The 15,559-nt window shown below is 37.6% G+C and overlaps 1 protein-coding gene across 2 annotated transcripts; it reads left to right on the forward strand.

The window, feature by feature from the left end:
* Positions 1-30: 30 nt before the first annotated feature.
* On the forward strand, positions 31-5,005 carry LOC134676178 (zinc finger protein OZF-like). Of its 2 annotated transcripts, none has more exons than XM_063534496.1 (5): positions 31-208; positions 715-862; positions 3,170-3,235; positions 3,517-3,600; positions 3,903-5,005. In XM_063534496.1, exons 1-5 carry the CDS (start codon positions 80-82, stop codon positions 4,955-4,957), a joined length of 1,482 nt encoding a protein of 493 aa, XP_063390566.1. In that variant the 5' UTR covers positions 31-79; the 3' UTR covers positions 4,958-5,005. The 2 variants fall into 2 exon arrangements, with proteins under 2 accessions (XP_063390566.1, XP_063390567.1); XM_063534497.1 differs by having other exon boundaries at positions 3,173-3,235.
* The last annotated feature ends 10,554 nt before the right edge of the window (positions 5,006-15,559 follow it).

The following is a 15,559-nucleotide window of genomic DNA, read 5'->3' on the forward strand; positions in this document are numbered from 1 at the left end:
ATAAGAGGGGAAAGCCATAAAAAAAAAAAAAATCCCTATTTCACATTCTAATTCAATAAAATTAACATTTGTTATTACAATGGACATGAGCAATTGGTGTCGTTGTTGCCTGCTGCGGCCTCCTGAAAAAAACTTGAAGAAACCATATACACGTTTGGGCAAAACTGAAATTTATTCGAATATGCTGAAGGAATGTTTCGAGATACATGTAAACTGACTTATTTAATAAATAATTTAAGATTTTTAACTTTGACCGCACACCATCCCGCGGTGCGAATACTCTATACCATAATTTTATATTACGCAGAGGGATATTCAGCTGTATGGGAATAATGATATTTTCTCTGAAACTAAAACGTTGATTTTATTTGGATAACATTATATACGTCATTGGAATGAATATAATCAAGCTATTTTGTTTTCGTACAATTCCATACACATCTGTGATCGTTTGTAGAGTAGTAGTTGTCATATCACCCAAGATCTTATTATACTGCACAATAAAAGCAACACTTCCCAACATAGACGGGTAAACGAATATAACTAGAAAATTCCTTACAAAGAGCCACTCCTTAAATATTTGACTATGAAACATTGTGTAGTGTGAAAAACCTAATAAACTTGTGGTTCAAAGTCAATCCACACCTTTCAACTAGGTCACCAACACTAGAGTTACAATTAGTAGTTTTTTACACTATGATGATTAACTTTCAGTTAACTTACCTGCCAAGCGATGATGAGTGTGGGATCTGTGAGGTGTGCGTGGGGCGGCTGCGGGACGCGAGCGACTTCAAGCTGCAAGTGAAGCGCAGCCAAGAAGAGTTGCAGTCGTGTCTAAGACGAGAGTGCCATAATGTTAAAGGTATTGTTCATATGGACATAAGATAGGTATTATCCTCATATCACTTAAACGAAGATGTGGGCAGAACCTTGTTTTGCATAAATAAAACTGTCATTGCACCATGAGATACATGGGTACAGAAAGCCCTTTTAACACTATAGTGTCTCGTGACCGGTGATTAATTCGTAAAAACTTGATTTCTTCTTAATCTAGACACGCGGCAGCGTGTCAAGCCAAGTTCAAGCAAAGGAACTGGCTAGCCAGCGCCGAGTGTAATATTACACGAACCACTTGGTGCCACTTTTGACCCTTCTATAACTCAAAACATCTTTGACGTAAACACATAAAACTACGTGTGTTTAATTATATCCATAAGGATATCTAGAAGCCCAAATTTCATGAAGCTAGCTCAAACGGTTATAAAGATATGAAGGTCAAAAAGTCGTAAATTTTAAGACTGACTTATGACTTATAGTACCTAAACCTAACCTACTTCCAGATGACCTAGAAGGATGAAATTTGGAATCCAGCTTGGTTATTGTGTGTAACCGTAGGAAAAAATCTAAAAACAAAATAAAGTTAAAAAATAGGGGGGGTCCCCATACAAAAAAACCACTTTTTATTGGGACTGACATATAAGTACCTAAACCTAACCTACTTCCAGATGACCTGGAAGGATGAAATTTGGAATCCAGCTCGGTTATTGTGTGTAACCGTAGGAAAAAATCTAAAAATAAAATAAAGTTTAAAAGTAGGGGGGGTCCCCATACAAAAAAAACCATTTTTTATTGGGACTGATATAAGTACCTAAACCTAACCTACTTCCAGATGACCTAGAAGGATGAAATTTGGAATCCAGCTCGGTTATTGTGTGTGAGCGTAGGAAAAAATCTAAAAATAAAAAAAAGTTAAGAAATAGGGGGGGTCCCCATGCAAAAAAATATTTTTTTATTGTAGCGTTGGAACCGTTACAAGCAGATATTTGAAACTACCCCAATATATGTATTATTATATTTGCTATATTAAAATAAAGTTTAGTCAAAAAATAAGTGGTGTCCCCATACAAAAAACTTTTAATACGCTCTAAACAACCGGCCAACGGTGTGTAGTCGGCGGCGCGCGATACCACATAATTATACAAAGAACAGAAGTAAAAACCATACAGCGGAAACACAAGAAAAAACATTAAATCTCAATACCTGCCTAGTTTTCTTTACAAAAAGTATTGATATCCCACCAAAAACATAAATGTAAAAAAGGAGAGCCAAGTTCAATACAAAAATTATGCTTGGCTGTGGGGCTCGCCGCAAAAAGAATGGAGATCTAAATAAGTGCCACTGCCAAGTTCTATGCAAAATCCAAATATGTATTTATAGGAACAAAATAACATTATAAACAAGTATTAAACTCTATTTCTTTGCTTTATTGGATACCTATAACAATTGCTGTTATTTAAAAAAATATGAGATCTTAAAGTAGGTTAGATTTGGCTTGGCCAGGTTTTATCAGAATTACAATATATATAAAATGATTGATATAATGAAAACTGGCCAAGTCAAATCTAACCTACTTTAAGATCTCACATTTTTTTAAATAACAGCAATTGTTATAGGTATCCAATAAAGCAAAGAAATAGAGTTTAATACTTGTTTATAATGTTATTTTGTTCCTATAAATACATATTTGGATTTTGCATAGAACTTGGCAGTGGCACTTATTTAGATCTCCATTCTTTTTGCGGCGAGCCCCACAGCCAAGCATAATTTTTGTATTGAACTTGGCTCTCCTTTTTTACATTTATGTTTTTGGTGGGATTATATGTTCCTCATGAATCTATAAATCACTGGGCCAAAGAACAGGCACAGTAAATACCTAGTGTTTGAAAATATCTATAATAAAATAGATAAAATGTGATCTTTTGAGATGGTAGAGTTGTAGAAAGAAACAGCTCATATAAAATGCTGGCTAGGCTGGTAATAAGTGGCATCACAGGTTTTCTTATATTGTAAACCAGAAAATAAATACCGGAAAACAAATAAAAACTGAAAAATATGCGTTTTCCCTGAGAAAAGATCTAGCTAGATCGATTTATCGCCCCCGAAAACCTTTATACAAATGTATAGTAAATTTCATCGAAATCGTTAGAGTCCCGAATCTGTGATCCCCGAAATATGTGTATAAATAAACAAGAATTGCTTGTCTAAAGGTATTCGATAATTTAACCTATATAGTAGCTATAGTCCCCACGCTGTCCCAATGCAATGGATAGCACATGCATACCTTGCAATGAGTAGCACATTATACATATATTATATACATTTGTTTCAGAAGAAGAAGATTCACCGAAGGCGGAAAAGTCAGATGATTGTAACTCTATTCAAGAGGAGCTTGTGCGTGCGTATTTTGCAAATTTTTTTGATGCTGTAAGTTATGATGGGTCTGCCTTTATCCCCAATGATTAATAAGGAAAATGCGCTAGGCTTTTTTAGTTGACGGTATCTGAGTTATCGGACAGTAACTAGTTTATTTTGTTACAATTGAATGTACTAAAACTAAGTAAGCTCAGAGTGGGCCATACGTAAATAAAATCTTATTTTAAAAAAAGTTTTAAGCGAGTTTTGTGAAAGACATAATATATGGAAATTGTTTTCATTGATTGATTGAATTGCTTTCAGACGTCTCTACGGAAGTCAAGACGGAGTGCTTAGTTGATCCCTTACCGACTGAGGAGATTGAGGAGTTCAAGTTATTTATGACAGGTATGTGTGAGCGAAAGTAACTGGCATGCAGATATGCATTTATTTATACATTTACTAGAAATTATTTATTTACTAATCCCCTTATTCAAATAACTTTATGGGCCTGATTTAGTTAAATTATGTTATATCCCTTTCTTACAAATACATAAGTCAAAATGACGGATATAGACAAACGATTACTAGCTAATTGAGGTTTGTAGCGCATTCATGAATAAGATATACATTACATATGTATTTATAAATAAATTATCTGTGATTATTATAATTCTATCTTGTCAAATAATCCTTCAAAACCGTTTCAGACCTCGAAAACCGGACATTAGATGTTTGCAAGCAAGAACCGCTGTTTGAAATTCCTGTAAATGAACGGAGTCCGTACGTGACGTCACCAAAGAGTTGCATCAATGAGGTGCTTGGTCATGGCATGAAACTAAAAAAGGAACGAAAATTCCGGACAAGCGCGAGAAACAAAAACGCACCATACAATTGCGATACTTGTGGCAGACAGTTTAGGCGGGAAGTGGGGTTAAATATTCACAAAAAAACTCACACTAGAGAAGACTTTATTTGTGAAATATGTAACAAACAATTTAAAATTAAATCACGTTTGGACTTGCATAAGAAATTTCACACTGGGGACAAACCTTTTTGGTGTAGAAAATGTAAGAAAAGATTTGAAGACAAGTCTAGCTTGAACAAACATAAACGCACACATAATGGTGAAAAACCCTTCGCGTGTGATATATGCAAGGCAAGATATACTCAAAAACAAAACCTCATTTCGCATATGGCGGTACACACGGGTTTGAGACATTTTCGCTGCAAATCATGTCCAGTAAAGTTCACGGATCCAAAAAGTTTAAGAGCACATATTAGAACAAATCACGTCAGTCATACCTGCGATGAATGTCAAAGAGTGTTCTGCTATAGAGGTGAATTAATTAGGCATATGAATATACATTATAAGTGGACTATTTATGCTTGTGACATTTGCGGTTTGACTCTATCGACTAAGGCTAGTTTGCGACGTCATAAAATAGTTCACACCGGTGAGAGAGCATACACCTGCGACATGTGTAACAAACAATTTAGTTACAAGCACGGCCTGAATGCTCACATACTAACACACACCGGCGAGAAACCACACTGCTGCGAAGTGTGCGGTAAACAATTTGCACAAAAGAATAACTTAATGAAGCATTTGCAAATACATGTGGAAGGAAAAATATATGCGTGCGAACTTTGTACCAAATCGTATTCTACTTCAGAAGGTTTAAGGCAGCACAGGCGAACCCACACGAAGAATAAATCTCAAGTTAAACCTATAAGCAAAAGGCAAAAAGTAAAAGACATTTAAGTTGTTAACACTTTTTTACTTACCAATTGCCATCTCATACTTACACACTATGGTGAATAAATGATGTTATTTATAGGATTATACTTGTTTTCTTTTTCTTCCTACTTACGCTTTCCATTTCTGTGTATTACAGGCCAGGCTTTGTCGTGTGCCCAATAATCAGACGTAACGTATTTTGTACACGAAGGTATATTTAATTAAAATTGATAGACATAAATTTTGTTAATTTATACTTAAAATCAACTCCCACGTTTTTTGGTTGCCCTGAAAATGCCCTGCGCCATGGCTGAGAATGATAGTCAACGACATATGCTGAGTGGCATCCATTTTGGTGTCTTGCATTAGAATAAGATATTTGTATTATAGCTCAAGCTTGTATTCAACAGTTCACACCAAATAAGTTATTTATATTTATTATATACTTAACGATTTTTTTTATTAATATTTATGTTCGACGACGACGAGATGGATCGACGAGGTCCAGAAAGACCTATGTGGCATGCAAGCGGCTGAATGGCGTCAGATCGCACAGGAAAGGAACGAATGGCGCAATCTAGTGTTGGAGGCCAAGATCCACTTCGGGTCGCTGAGCCAGCGAAGTAAGTAAGTGTAAGTAAGTATTATATAACCGTTTAGTAGTAGCTCCTATTGCCTGGGCATTTCTATAATGAATATATCAAAAAGTCAGTAGGTAGGCTTACATTACAATTATCTTGGTCTTACCATCCAATAAACACAGCAATTAGGTCCACACGGGTCTCCTGTTGACATTTTAGAGTTATGCTAACATTAAGCTAAGAAACATGTCGCGTGAATAACTAAAAATACGTGCGTTATACCGTAGCTAAATAAGGAAAACCGACTTCATTAAATAGTTAGAGATACCAATAAATATATCCTCGTAAGGCCCAAGGACCTATAAGTAGTAACTCTTCATTTCGATGAAATTTAAATCATATTCAATTGGAGCAGTCGCTTTAGCTGTTTTGTCCAATTTTCCAACAACGAAAAGTCAACTTTATTCATTACACTGTAGGTTCAAATTTCGGGGGCAAATTTTGGATCTTTCATTTGTACGTCTGGACCTTAGGAAGATATATAAGACCATAGAGTTCGGCCAAGCTAAATAGTGCTAAAGATGGGTGTACAGGACCGCGCGACCTTGTTCCGGTTAGCTTCTCCTTCTCACTCATAGCTGCGTCTTTAACGGACGTACGGCGAACCACCTTCCAGTCGATCGGACAGGCCTCGGACCGTACTCACTTAAATGGTTGGGCTTAATAAAAATAATTTAAGACATATGTTTTTACGATATATTCATTTTATTACATAAATATTACATTTCTAAATAAATTAATGCACTTTAACTTCCAAAAAATGTATATTGTTTATAAACATTATCAGCATAGAAGACAGAGTAAGATAAAAATTCTAAAATATACAAAAGATAATTATCATAATGTACTTTACTGCGCTGTACGAGTGTACATATCCTAATTTTATTTATTATGATTATAATGATTATGTACTTACGTAATATAAACTCATTCTCCAATTGTGTGACCACCGCAGATTCGCTTTCCAGTCTTGCGTCTGAAATTGCAATAGAAACTATACCTCTCGCGTATATTGATGGTTCCTATGAACATTTACTTCAAGTCTCTTTCGGTTGAGTTTGAGAAATTTTGATGAACATCCAACACAACAGCTAGGTACACTCGCCATCAAATATATCGGAGCGGCCAAAGGGCTCACAAATAAATATACGTATAAAAATAAATAAATAAATATTAGGGACATCTTACACAGATCAACCTAGCCCCAAACTAAGCAAAGCTTGTACCATGGTCTAATAATATACTCCGCCTGGTACTCTCTTCCCGTCTTTCCGTGGTCACGTGAAGGACACAAACCTAAGTCATCATGCGACAGCGCTATATGATAATATGCGATAGCGCTATATAAAGTGGCAATGTTATTGTGACGTAGACTGGGAAGAGAAGACCATGTTTTATTAGACTATGGCTTGTACTATGGATTGGATATGGATATCCGGTTACTATCCGGTATCCGGCCATTATTTTTCTTTCCGGCCGGATACCGGATAGTGACCTTCTATCCGGCCGGATACCGGATAGTAACATTGCTTGATTTCGGAGTAAACAAATTGGATTTAAGAAACAGACACGGTCATAATCGCACTTGTTTATTATGTTAAAACAATTTAATCATTCCACTGAATTGCATGCGCACTCATTTCGAACCTAGAAATGAGTCCGCGCGACCCAAGTAGCATGGAAGTGTCGGCAACATCAATATACCAGCCAATTTAGAACTTAGAGTGATTTAAGAGACGTATTATAAGAGTGTCAGAAAAGATTTAAGCTGTATAAAAGGTATTTTACAGACATTATACAGCTCAAGCTGTATAAAATCATTATAAAGGATTCTGCGGAATCATGGAGTGCTTTATCAGAATATAAAAAATCTACTATAAAACTAAAAGTGTTGTGAAACACTACAAGCTAATTCTATCGTAAAAGTTGTATGTACAGGCTGTATTGTAGTAACACTTGGCACTTTTAGCTGTACAAAAGTATCTGTCAACTCCATTTTAAAACTTTAAGTGTTGTGAAACACTACAAGCTAATTTTATCGTAAGAGCTGTATACAGGCTGTATTGTAGTATCATTTGGCACTTGTAGCTGTACAAATGTATCTGTCAACCCCATTTTAAAGCTATTTCTTAAGGCGTAATTTTACTCTCCTATAAGAATAGTGGTTGCATAACTTCTGTCTATGAGGGTATTATAAAACTAAACGAATAAATGGCAGCTACAGTACAGCTTTTTTCTGTATTACTGACAGAGTCGCTTATAGCAATCTTTTGGCATAATTTTACACTCGTATAAGTATAATATAATGATTTCTGAAAATAAGTGTATTATAAAACTAAAGGTATATATGACATTTATATCTAAAGAGAATTATAACTTATGTATGGAGAACCGAAATACAGCCAAACGAATACAAATATTCTATTATAAAGCTGTTTTAATTACAAAAGCTGTAAAAGACACTCCATTTATTACACAGCACAGCTACTAAGATTATAATGCTCTCCAACTATCCTTTAGGCTGTTTAAAAATTGTCGCCATTTTACAATGAAAAAAAAAAACTTATTAGTAAATATAATTAAAGAAATTCTTGCAAATATTTAGCAGACTAACGCCGTGTTATGATTACCAGCTAAAATAAATTGACTTTAGCCTTAGAATTAATATTTATAAATATTTTTGATATTCTAACCTTAAAAAAAACACTAAGTTTACCGATTTTTAATATTTTCCTTATGGTTTCTCTTTGTTATTTTGCAGGCGCGTGAATATTTGGCCAGAAAAGATACATAGGTTCACAATAAATAATAATCGGCACTTACCAATAATATAATATTCCACTCAAGTCCTGTATAATATTTACTTTTACTTTTACCATCCACTATAACACTTTATTGTCGCCATTACTATATTACGATTTAACAAGATTAAGAAATTTTAGTTTCTTAAATGAGTATTATTCTCTTGTTATGTTTTTAAAAAAACTCATTTAAAACGTATATTCTTATATCGTATTTATAAGAGATTATCTGTAGTGTTAAGGTTTCCTGTTACACCGAAATATAGCTGTAATGCAGCTATTATGCAGCTTATGTTTTGCTTATACTGTTACTATACAGCTCTAATAACGCGATAGGCTGTATAATTTGGGCCCTTTTTTAACTTATAAGGGCTGTATATTTATATTTATTTATTTAATGAAGTGCAAGCTTACAGTACTACACCAATTCACTTACACACTAGAAAGATATATACATGTCAGAAAAATTACAAAAAAACATGCAAACAGAGAAAATGTCAAGAGGGATAAAATTTACAAATTCAGTCAATTAATTAGCTACAATATTTTAGATGTCGACAAAGATAAAATTTACAATTCAGTCAATAACTTACAATATTTAGAATTAAGAAAGATTCTAGCCGTATTGCATAGGTATGCTAAACTACTAGCGAACATGTCGGCATCTGCGTGCTGAGCGAGCATTGAGTGTAGAGTCCATAAAGCGCGAGAGGTAGGAGCGTGCCTCGCGTAGCATGTGCGAGCGGAAGGGCGCTGCAACAGGCATGGCCAGCGGCGCGGCGCTACCGCTCCGTCCACATCTTGGGGTATCCTCTTAGGAACTACCAATCCCATCCTCTCCAACACCTCTGGGCTGTCGACTCGATGATGAACGATCGAGAGATAATGAACTAAGAGTAAGAATTTCCTCCTCAGTTCAAGCGTATCCTGCCCGACCATCCCCGAGACAAAGATGGAGGGATAGAGGTACGGATAGTACCCATAGGCTTTTTTATATAACCAGCGAGCAAATTTGCGCTGTATTCTCTCCAACATTAGAGAGTACTTGTTTTCGTGAGGATCCCAGACAATAGCACCGTACTCTAATTTGCTGCGCACATAAGCGTTATATAGAACTTTAGCTACTCCAACATGAAATTGTTTACATATCCGCATAACAAATCCTAAAATTTTACTAGCCTGTTTACTAATATTAATAACATGTGTGTGAAAGTCAAATTTATCCACAAGAATGAAGCCTAAGTCGCGGATTTCGCTAACTCTCTCCAGAGTGACGTCAGCTAAACTGTATTGAGTTAGGAGTGGCGAATGTTTGCGTGAGAAAGTTATCACTTTGCACTTATTTACATTGAAAGGTAGGCGATTTAACACACTCCACTCAGCTGCAGCATCAATATCAGCCTGCAATGCCACACTGTCAGCCACACTACTGATACCTCGGAACAGCTTCAGGTCATCAGCAAAAAGGAGGCATTTAGCAGTGCGAGCTACGTCAGGCAAATCATTCACCATAAGGAGAAACAGCGTAGGCCCCAGAGTACTGCCCTGACTTACTCCATACCGGGAGTATAAGCGCTTATACAGCCTTTGTACAGCCTAACTGTACAGCTTATAGTATACAAATAAACTTGAATACAGCTTATATACAGCTTGCAATGCTACTTGGGGAACGTTTACTAGGAAACAGGTCAAACCTACAGAATGCGCACCTGAAAAACCAAAATGTAGGTATAGTTCCGCCGGCCGGATACCGGATATTCGGCCAGTGTCCAGGCCGGATATCCGGTATCCGGCCAAACAACTATCCGTTACATCTCCTCTATGGATACTAGGCGACGATATATGAAATGAAAATCTTTATTTCACACATACATTCTTATCGGGGGGCACGGCAGTGCCCCCGCCAAGTCGAGCGCGAAGCAAACACTGCCGTACCATCCTTTACTGGATAGATAAATACATGTTTATACACTTAGGAACAAATATCAGCGTTCATCATACAAATAAATGCCCTTACCGGGATTCGAACCCAGGACCATTGGCTTCATAGACAGGGTCACCACACACTAGGCCAGACCGGTCGTCTAAATGTTCCGATATTTGTGAGTCCCTTGGCCGCTCCATATATCTGATGGCAACTGTACCTATAAGTACGTTTTATAAAATAATTTGTTGTGCAATATTTATAGGTAGGTAACTCAGTCTAAAAACTTGGTTTTACAGTTCAGGAGTAGGCACTTCCCTAGTAGCATTTTCGTTGGGGCCCACGGTGCCAACGGTAGGGAAAACGTTGGGATGAGGTTCGTTCCGTAGCCAACATTAATTTTGTATTGGCCCGCCATCGCATTTACCAACATTAGCTGTGGCACGGATGCCCAACAATGGGCCTTTGTGTATTTTGGTAACGTTGGCTAGTCAACGATATCATCCGATGGCCCAATGCTGACAAATATCGCATTTACCAACATTGGCTGTGGCACTGATGCCCAACAACCCAAGTAGCACAGATTAGCTGTATAGCAGCCGCATAATGAAGTACGAATACGCTTGAAGCTGGAATAAAAAAGCTGCATAAGAGCTGTATAAGCCTCTTTTCAGCTTTTATAACTCTTAAATGGGCACAAATTATGCAGCCTTAAGTTCACATAGCTGTTTAAGAGCATTGTAGCAGCAATTTAATGGAATTATAAGGGTTAACAGGAGTTATAAGAGGTGTATATTGACTGGGTAAGAGACCACCAGTTACCCTTTATTCAGTTAATATGTCACATGTGCGCCCTAATACCGGGAAAGATTGACGTTGGGCTGAATAAAAGATAATTATTAACATACTTTTACACCTCTGCCTTAAAAAACATATTTATATTGAAGCAAAAACCTTTAGCGCAACAACACCATAAGTCATTTTGTTAAAGTGTTTAGTTAAATGTTAGTACATGATCTTTTATATATTAATGTGAGAAAGATGTTTGGGAATGCAAGTTTATTGACATTATATATATACATTATCTAAGAAAATTTCAATGCGCCACGAGAATAATCAGGATTTATTTAAATTAATGATATAAATAAGCTATTGTGTAAAAACTACTTTAGTGGTTTGGACGGAATTATGAGATAAAAAGTTAATAATACGTTATAGGAAGTGCTAAACTAGTGATTTAGGTTAAGAACTCATGCACAAAACGTTATTGTTGCCCTTAAAAGTTGGAAAAGTAATTTAAATTTTGTAGGTTATATACAATAAAATGGCGGTCAATGTTAAAAAGCAACGTGAACCGTTAAAATTCTAATATGCAGCATACGACTGTTATATATCTGATTAAGATACTTAAGTGAACCACTATAAAGTCCAAGTCGTTCTTTCGATACACTAGTGAACCTCTAAACAGTTATAAGGCATCTTGTGAACGATTAAATAGCCGCTATACACACAGTCTCAATGGTAGTATAATAGGCTGCTTAGCGGTAAACATGTTCAGCGCTAAGCCGTATTATGCGCCACATGTGTTCGATTATACGTCTATTGGTTTCATAACAGTTCACTCGTTCTCCCTTATAATCATCATCATCTCAGCCATAAGACGTCCACTGCTGAACATAGGCCTCCCCCTTTTGGGGGGTGTATGCCATAATCGCCACGCTTGGCAGGCGGGTTGGCGATCGCAGTCGAGTACACCGAATTTGAGGGACGCTGCTGCCCGTAAAGCGGTAAACATCTTCAGTGATAAGCAGTATTATGCGCCACATGTGTTTCATTTATAGGTCTATTGGCTTCATATTAGTTCACTCGTGCTCCCTTAAAAGTCAGCGTAATAAAAGCTGCTTAGCGGTAAACATGTTCAGCGATAAGCTGTATTATGCGCCACGTATGTTCCATTATACGTCTATTGGCTTCATAATAGTTCATTCATGCTTCCTTAAAAAGTCAGCGTAATATAAGCTGCTTAGCGGTAAACACGTTCAGCGATAAGCTGTATTATGCGCCACAGGTGTTCCATTATGCGTCTATTGGCTTCATATTAGTTCACTCGTGGTCCCTTAAAAGTCAGCGTAATAAAAGCTGCTTAGCGGTAAACATGTTAAGCGAAAAGCTGTATAATGTGCCACATGTTTTCCATTATACATCTATTAGCTTCATAATAGTTCACTTGTGCTCCCTTAATAAGTCAACGTTATAAAAGTCCACAATTACCTCCTTATACAGCACATGGCGTAATTTTATCCACTAAACAGACCTTATAACGGTTAAAGCATTTGATAACCCTTAAAGCTGTATGTAGGTTCGTAGCAAATATACCTTTATATCACTCTTTGCGTATTAATGGTAGTTTTCAGAGCCGAAATGCAGCTTTTAATCAGCCCTAAGCTATATAAATATCACTGAAATCTATTATACAACTGTAGGACCACGAGTGTGCTGTTATAAGTGTCTTAATACGCACAGAGCGTTAGATAGAACTAAAAGTGAGTAGTTATAGAGCTATCTGTGCTACTTGGGAATGGGCCTTTGTTTATTTTGGTAACGTTGGCTAATCGACGATATCATCCGATGGCCCAATGACGACAGATATCGCATTTACCAACATTGACTGTAGCATTGATGCCCAACAATGGGCCTTTGTGTATTTTTGTAACGTTGGCTAATCATCGATATCATACGATGGCCCAATGATGACAAAAATCGCATTTACCAACACTGGCTGTGGCACTGATGCCCAACAATGGCCCTTTGTTTATTTTGGTGACGTTGGCTAATCAACGATATCATCCGATGGCCCAATGACGACAAATATCGCGTTTACCAACATTGGCTGTAGCATTGATGCCCAACAACGGGCCTTTGTTTATTTTGGTAACGTTGGTGTCGCGAGCCCACTCGCGAAAGCATCAGATATTAACTACATCTGAACCATAGACCTAGGATTCGCTTGCGCTTGACAGACAGCTTAAGTGTGCGAAAGGGAAGCCATCACGTATATGAACATCCCATAAGTGCGAAAGAGTCAGACTACCAATGAGAAAACGTAACCACTTTTGAGTTTGACGACGGCCGCGGACGGCCAAGAGCGTATCACGGTAATTTTCAAATTGAAAAATATACACGGATTAGGACGAAAAGTATTAAATAAAGTAATTCAGTGAAGATGGTGTCTTGTAGTGTGCCGGATTGCAGTGTCACAGGGCCAAATAATCCAAGCAAATACTCATTTCAGAGGATTTATGATATTCCGAGCGAAATTTTCATAGCGATATTTTGTCAAATTAACAGCGTAAAAAGTGTAAGAAGCCGGTTTATACAGTTCATTATAAGTTTTTCTTCCGTTCCGTGCTAATATTTTATCATGTTAGTCAATAATTTAGAATATTTTGTGTAAAAACATAAACTGTTAGTTTACGCTAGGGCTTGACAAAATGTTCATATGACAGTATCGATAACTTGTCGGTATATTAATAGCTATGTAATTATTTCTTCACAAGACATCATTAAGATATTATCTTTTATAACCGACTTAAAATAATAACGATTGTTATACTTTTTTGAAGGTGTTCATGTTTAGCGTGTCATGATAACTTCACTTTCCAACACAGTAAGAGTTACATTAAGATAAGTCTGCAACGATTTTTATGGCAAACGCAGTGCAAGTGTTATTTATACGTCATAATGTCATAGAATTTTAGTGTTTAAAATAACACATTTGAAAATGTAGTCGATAAAGCAATCAAACATCGACAGATTATTAATATGTTGTAAGGGCCCCCCCACATCTGGCGTCTTTCGAGCGTCGGCGTCTGTCGGCGTCGGTCCAGCGCTATGGAAAATGACGTCGCTGCGCAGTTGCGTCGACGCTGCGTCGACGTTGCGTCGACGTCGGCCATAGAATTGTAGACGCCGACGCTCGAAAGACGCCAGATGTGGGGGGGCCCTAACATGACATCACTATTTTTGATCTCACATAGACAATTTACGCACACACTTGCATTTCATTTTTGGTCACACTTTTGAAGATTGAGAGTTGTTCTTTGTCATATAATTCTTTGATCTGAACACGCCCTAGATGACGTCTGTCATCTGTCATCGAAGCCAACCTGTCAAATATTTTCTCACCGGCGAAAACTTGCAGACAGTTTTTTTTACCCACCTCGATATTTGCCTATTAGTTCTTATTAACTATTATAAATGTGGGTAGTAAAGTGCTTTAGAGTTTCCGGCGCGTCCGGTCGCTCGCCCATTTCGTCTTCAGCGGCCATAGTGTGAACAGTCTGTAGTGGTAACAAGTAGATTGCGGGACGAGCACGTGCTGGTTGGTTGTAACCGGCAACTGGTTCATCTATTATAAGTTAAGTATGATTAGCTTGATATCATATAACTTAAGTATTGTTAGTTTGATATAGGTACGCTTGCTTTGATATCTATTCATTGTATTGTAACTGCGTATTCTCCATTTCTCGTAAGTCTCTTGTTATACCATGACAGTGTAACTTGTACTCATAACGTAACTATTCAGTGTTATCTCATGGTCCCTTAGCCTAATACCAAAGACCCTTGGTCTGTGCCCTCTATGAATGTTTGTCCCCGTAACTTGATTGTTGATGTATTTGATGTGTCCACTACCTGGCTAGAGTTACGAGGGAGATCACCACCGTACGTGAGGTACGGTGGACTTGGTTATAGAAGGCAGAGGAGAGGGCCTCCCTGTGGTTGTGAGGCCCATGTGTTATTAGAGAGTGGAGAAGGGCATCCCTGTGGACGTGATGCCCGTGAGCTAGTGCCTGACGAGGCCTGACGGCAACCTATACGGTGTGCCTAGTGCCTGACGAGGCCTGATATGTGTCGGCACCCCTGTGGTCGTGGTGCTGACGTGCCTGTGGAAGGCGTATGTTTGACGGCACCCCTGTGGTCGCGGTGCTGGTGATTTGTGGGAGAAGTATGATCTCTGGGACATTACGGACATACAGACAATGTGACTATGTAAAGCATCCATGACGTAACTGACGGACATTAGTTAATGACCATATGTCTCTTACCATATCATGCTAACCGTACTTAGTGACTGTATTAGTCATAAAACTAATTAACCCCCAGATGTCGGACGGTGGCGCCGTGGTGGCGGCGAAACCCCCTAGTTAGCGAAGCAGAAAGACTGCGATATCCATCATCATCAATGAACAAGGTAAGGATC

This window comes from Cydia fagiglandana, chromosome 24 (genome assembly GCF_963556715.1).
Source record: "Cydia fagiglandana chromosome 24, ilCydFagi1.1, whole genome shotgun sequence".
NCBI lineage: Eukaryota > Metazoa > Arthropoda > Insecta > Lepidoptera > Tortricidae > Cydia > Cydia fagiglandana.

Excerpts from the sequence above, each read along its gene's own strand:
- LOC134676178 (XM_063534496.1), top strand. The coding sequence starts at position 80 with ATGGACATGAGCAATTGGTGTCGTTGTTGCCTGCTGCGGCCTCCTGAA. Across the intron at positions 209-714 it reads AGGAATGTTTCGAGATACAT|TTAACTTACCTGCCAAGCGA; the intron begins GTAAACTGACTT and ends ATTAACTTTCAG. Across the intron at positions 3,601-3,902 it reads GTTCAAGTTATTTATGACAG|ACCTCGAAAACCGGACATTA; the intron begins GTATGTGTGAGC and ends AAACCGTTTCAG.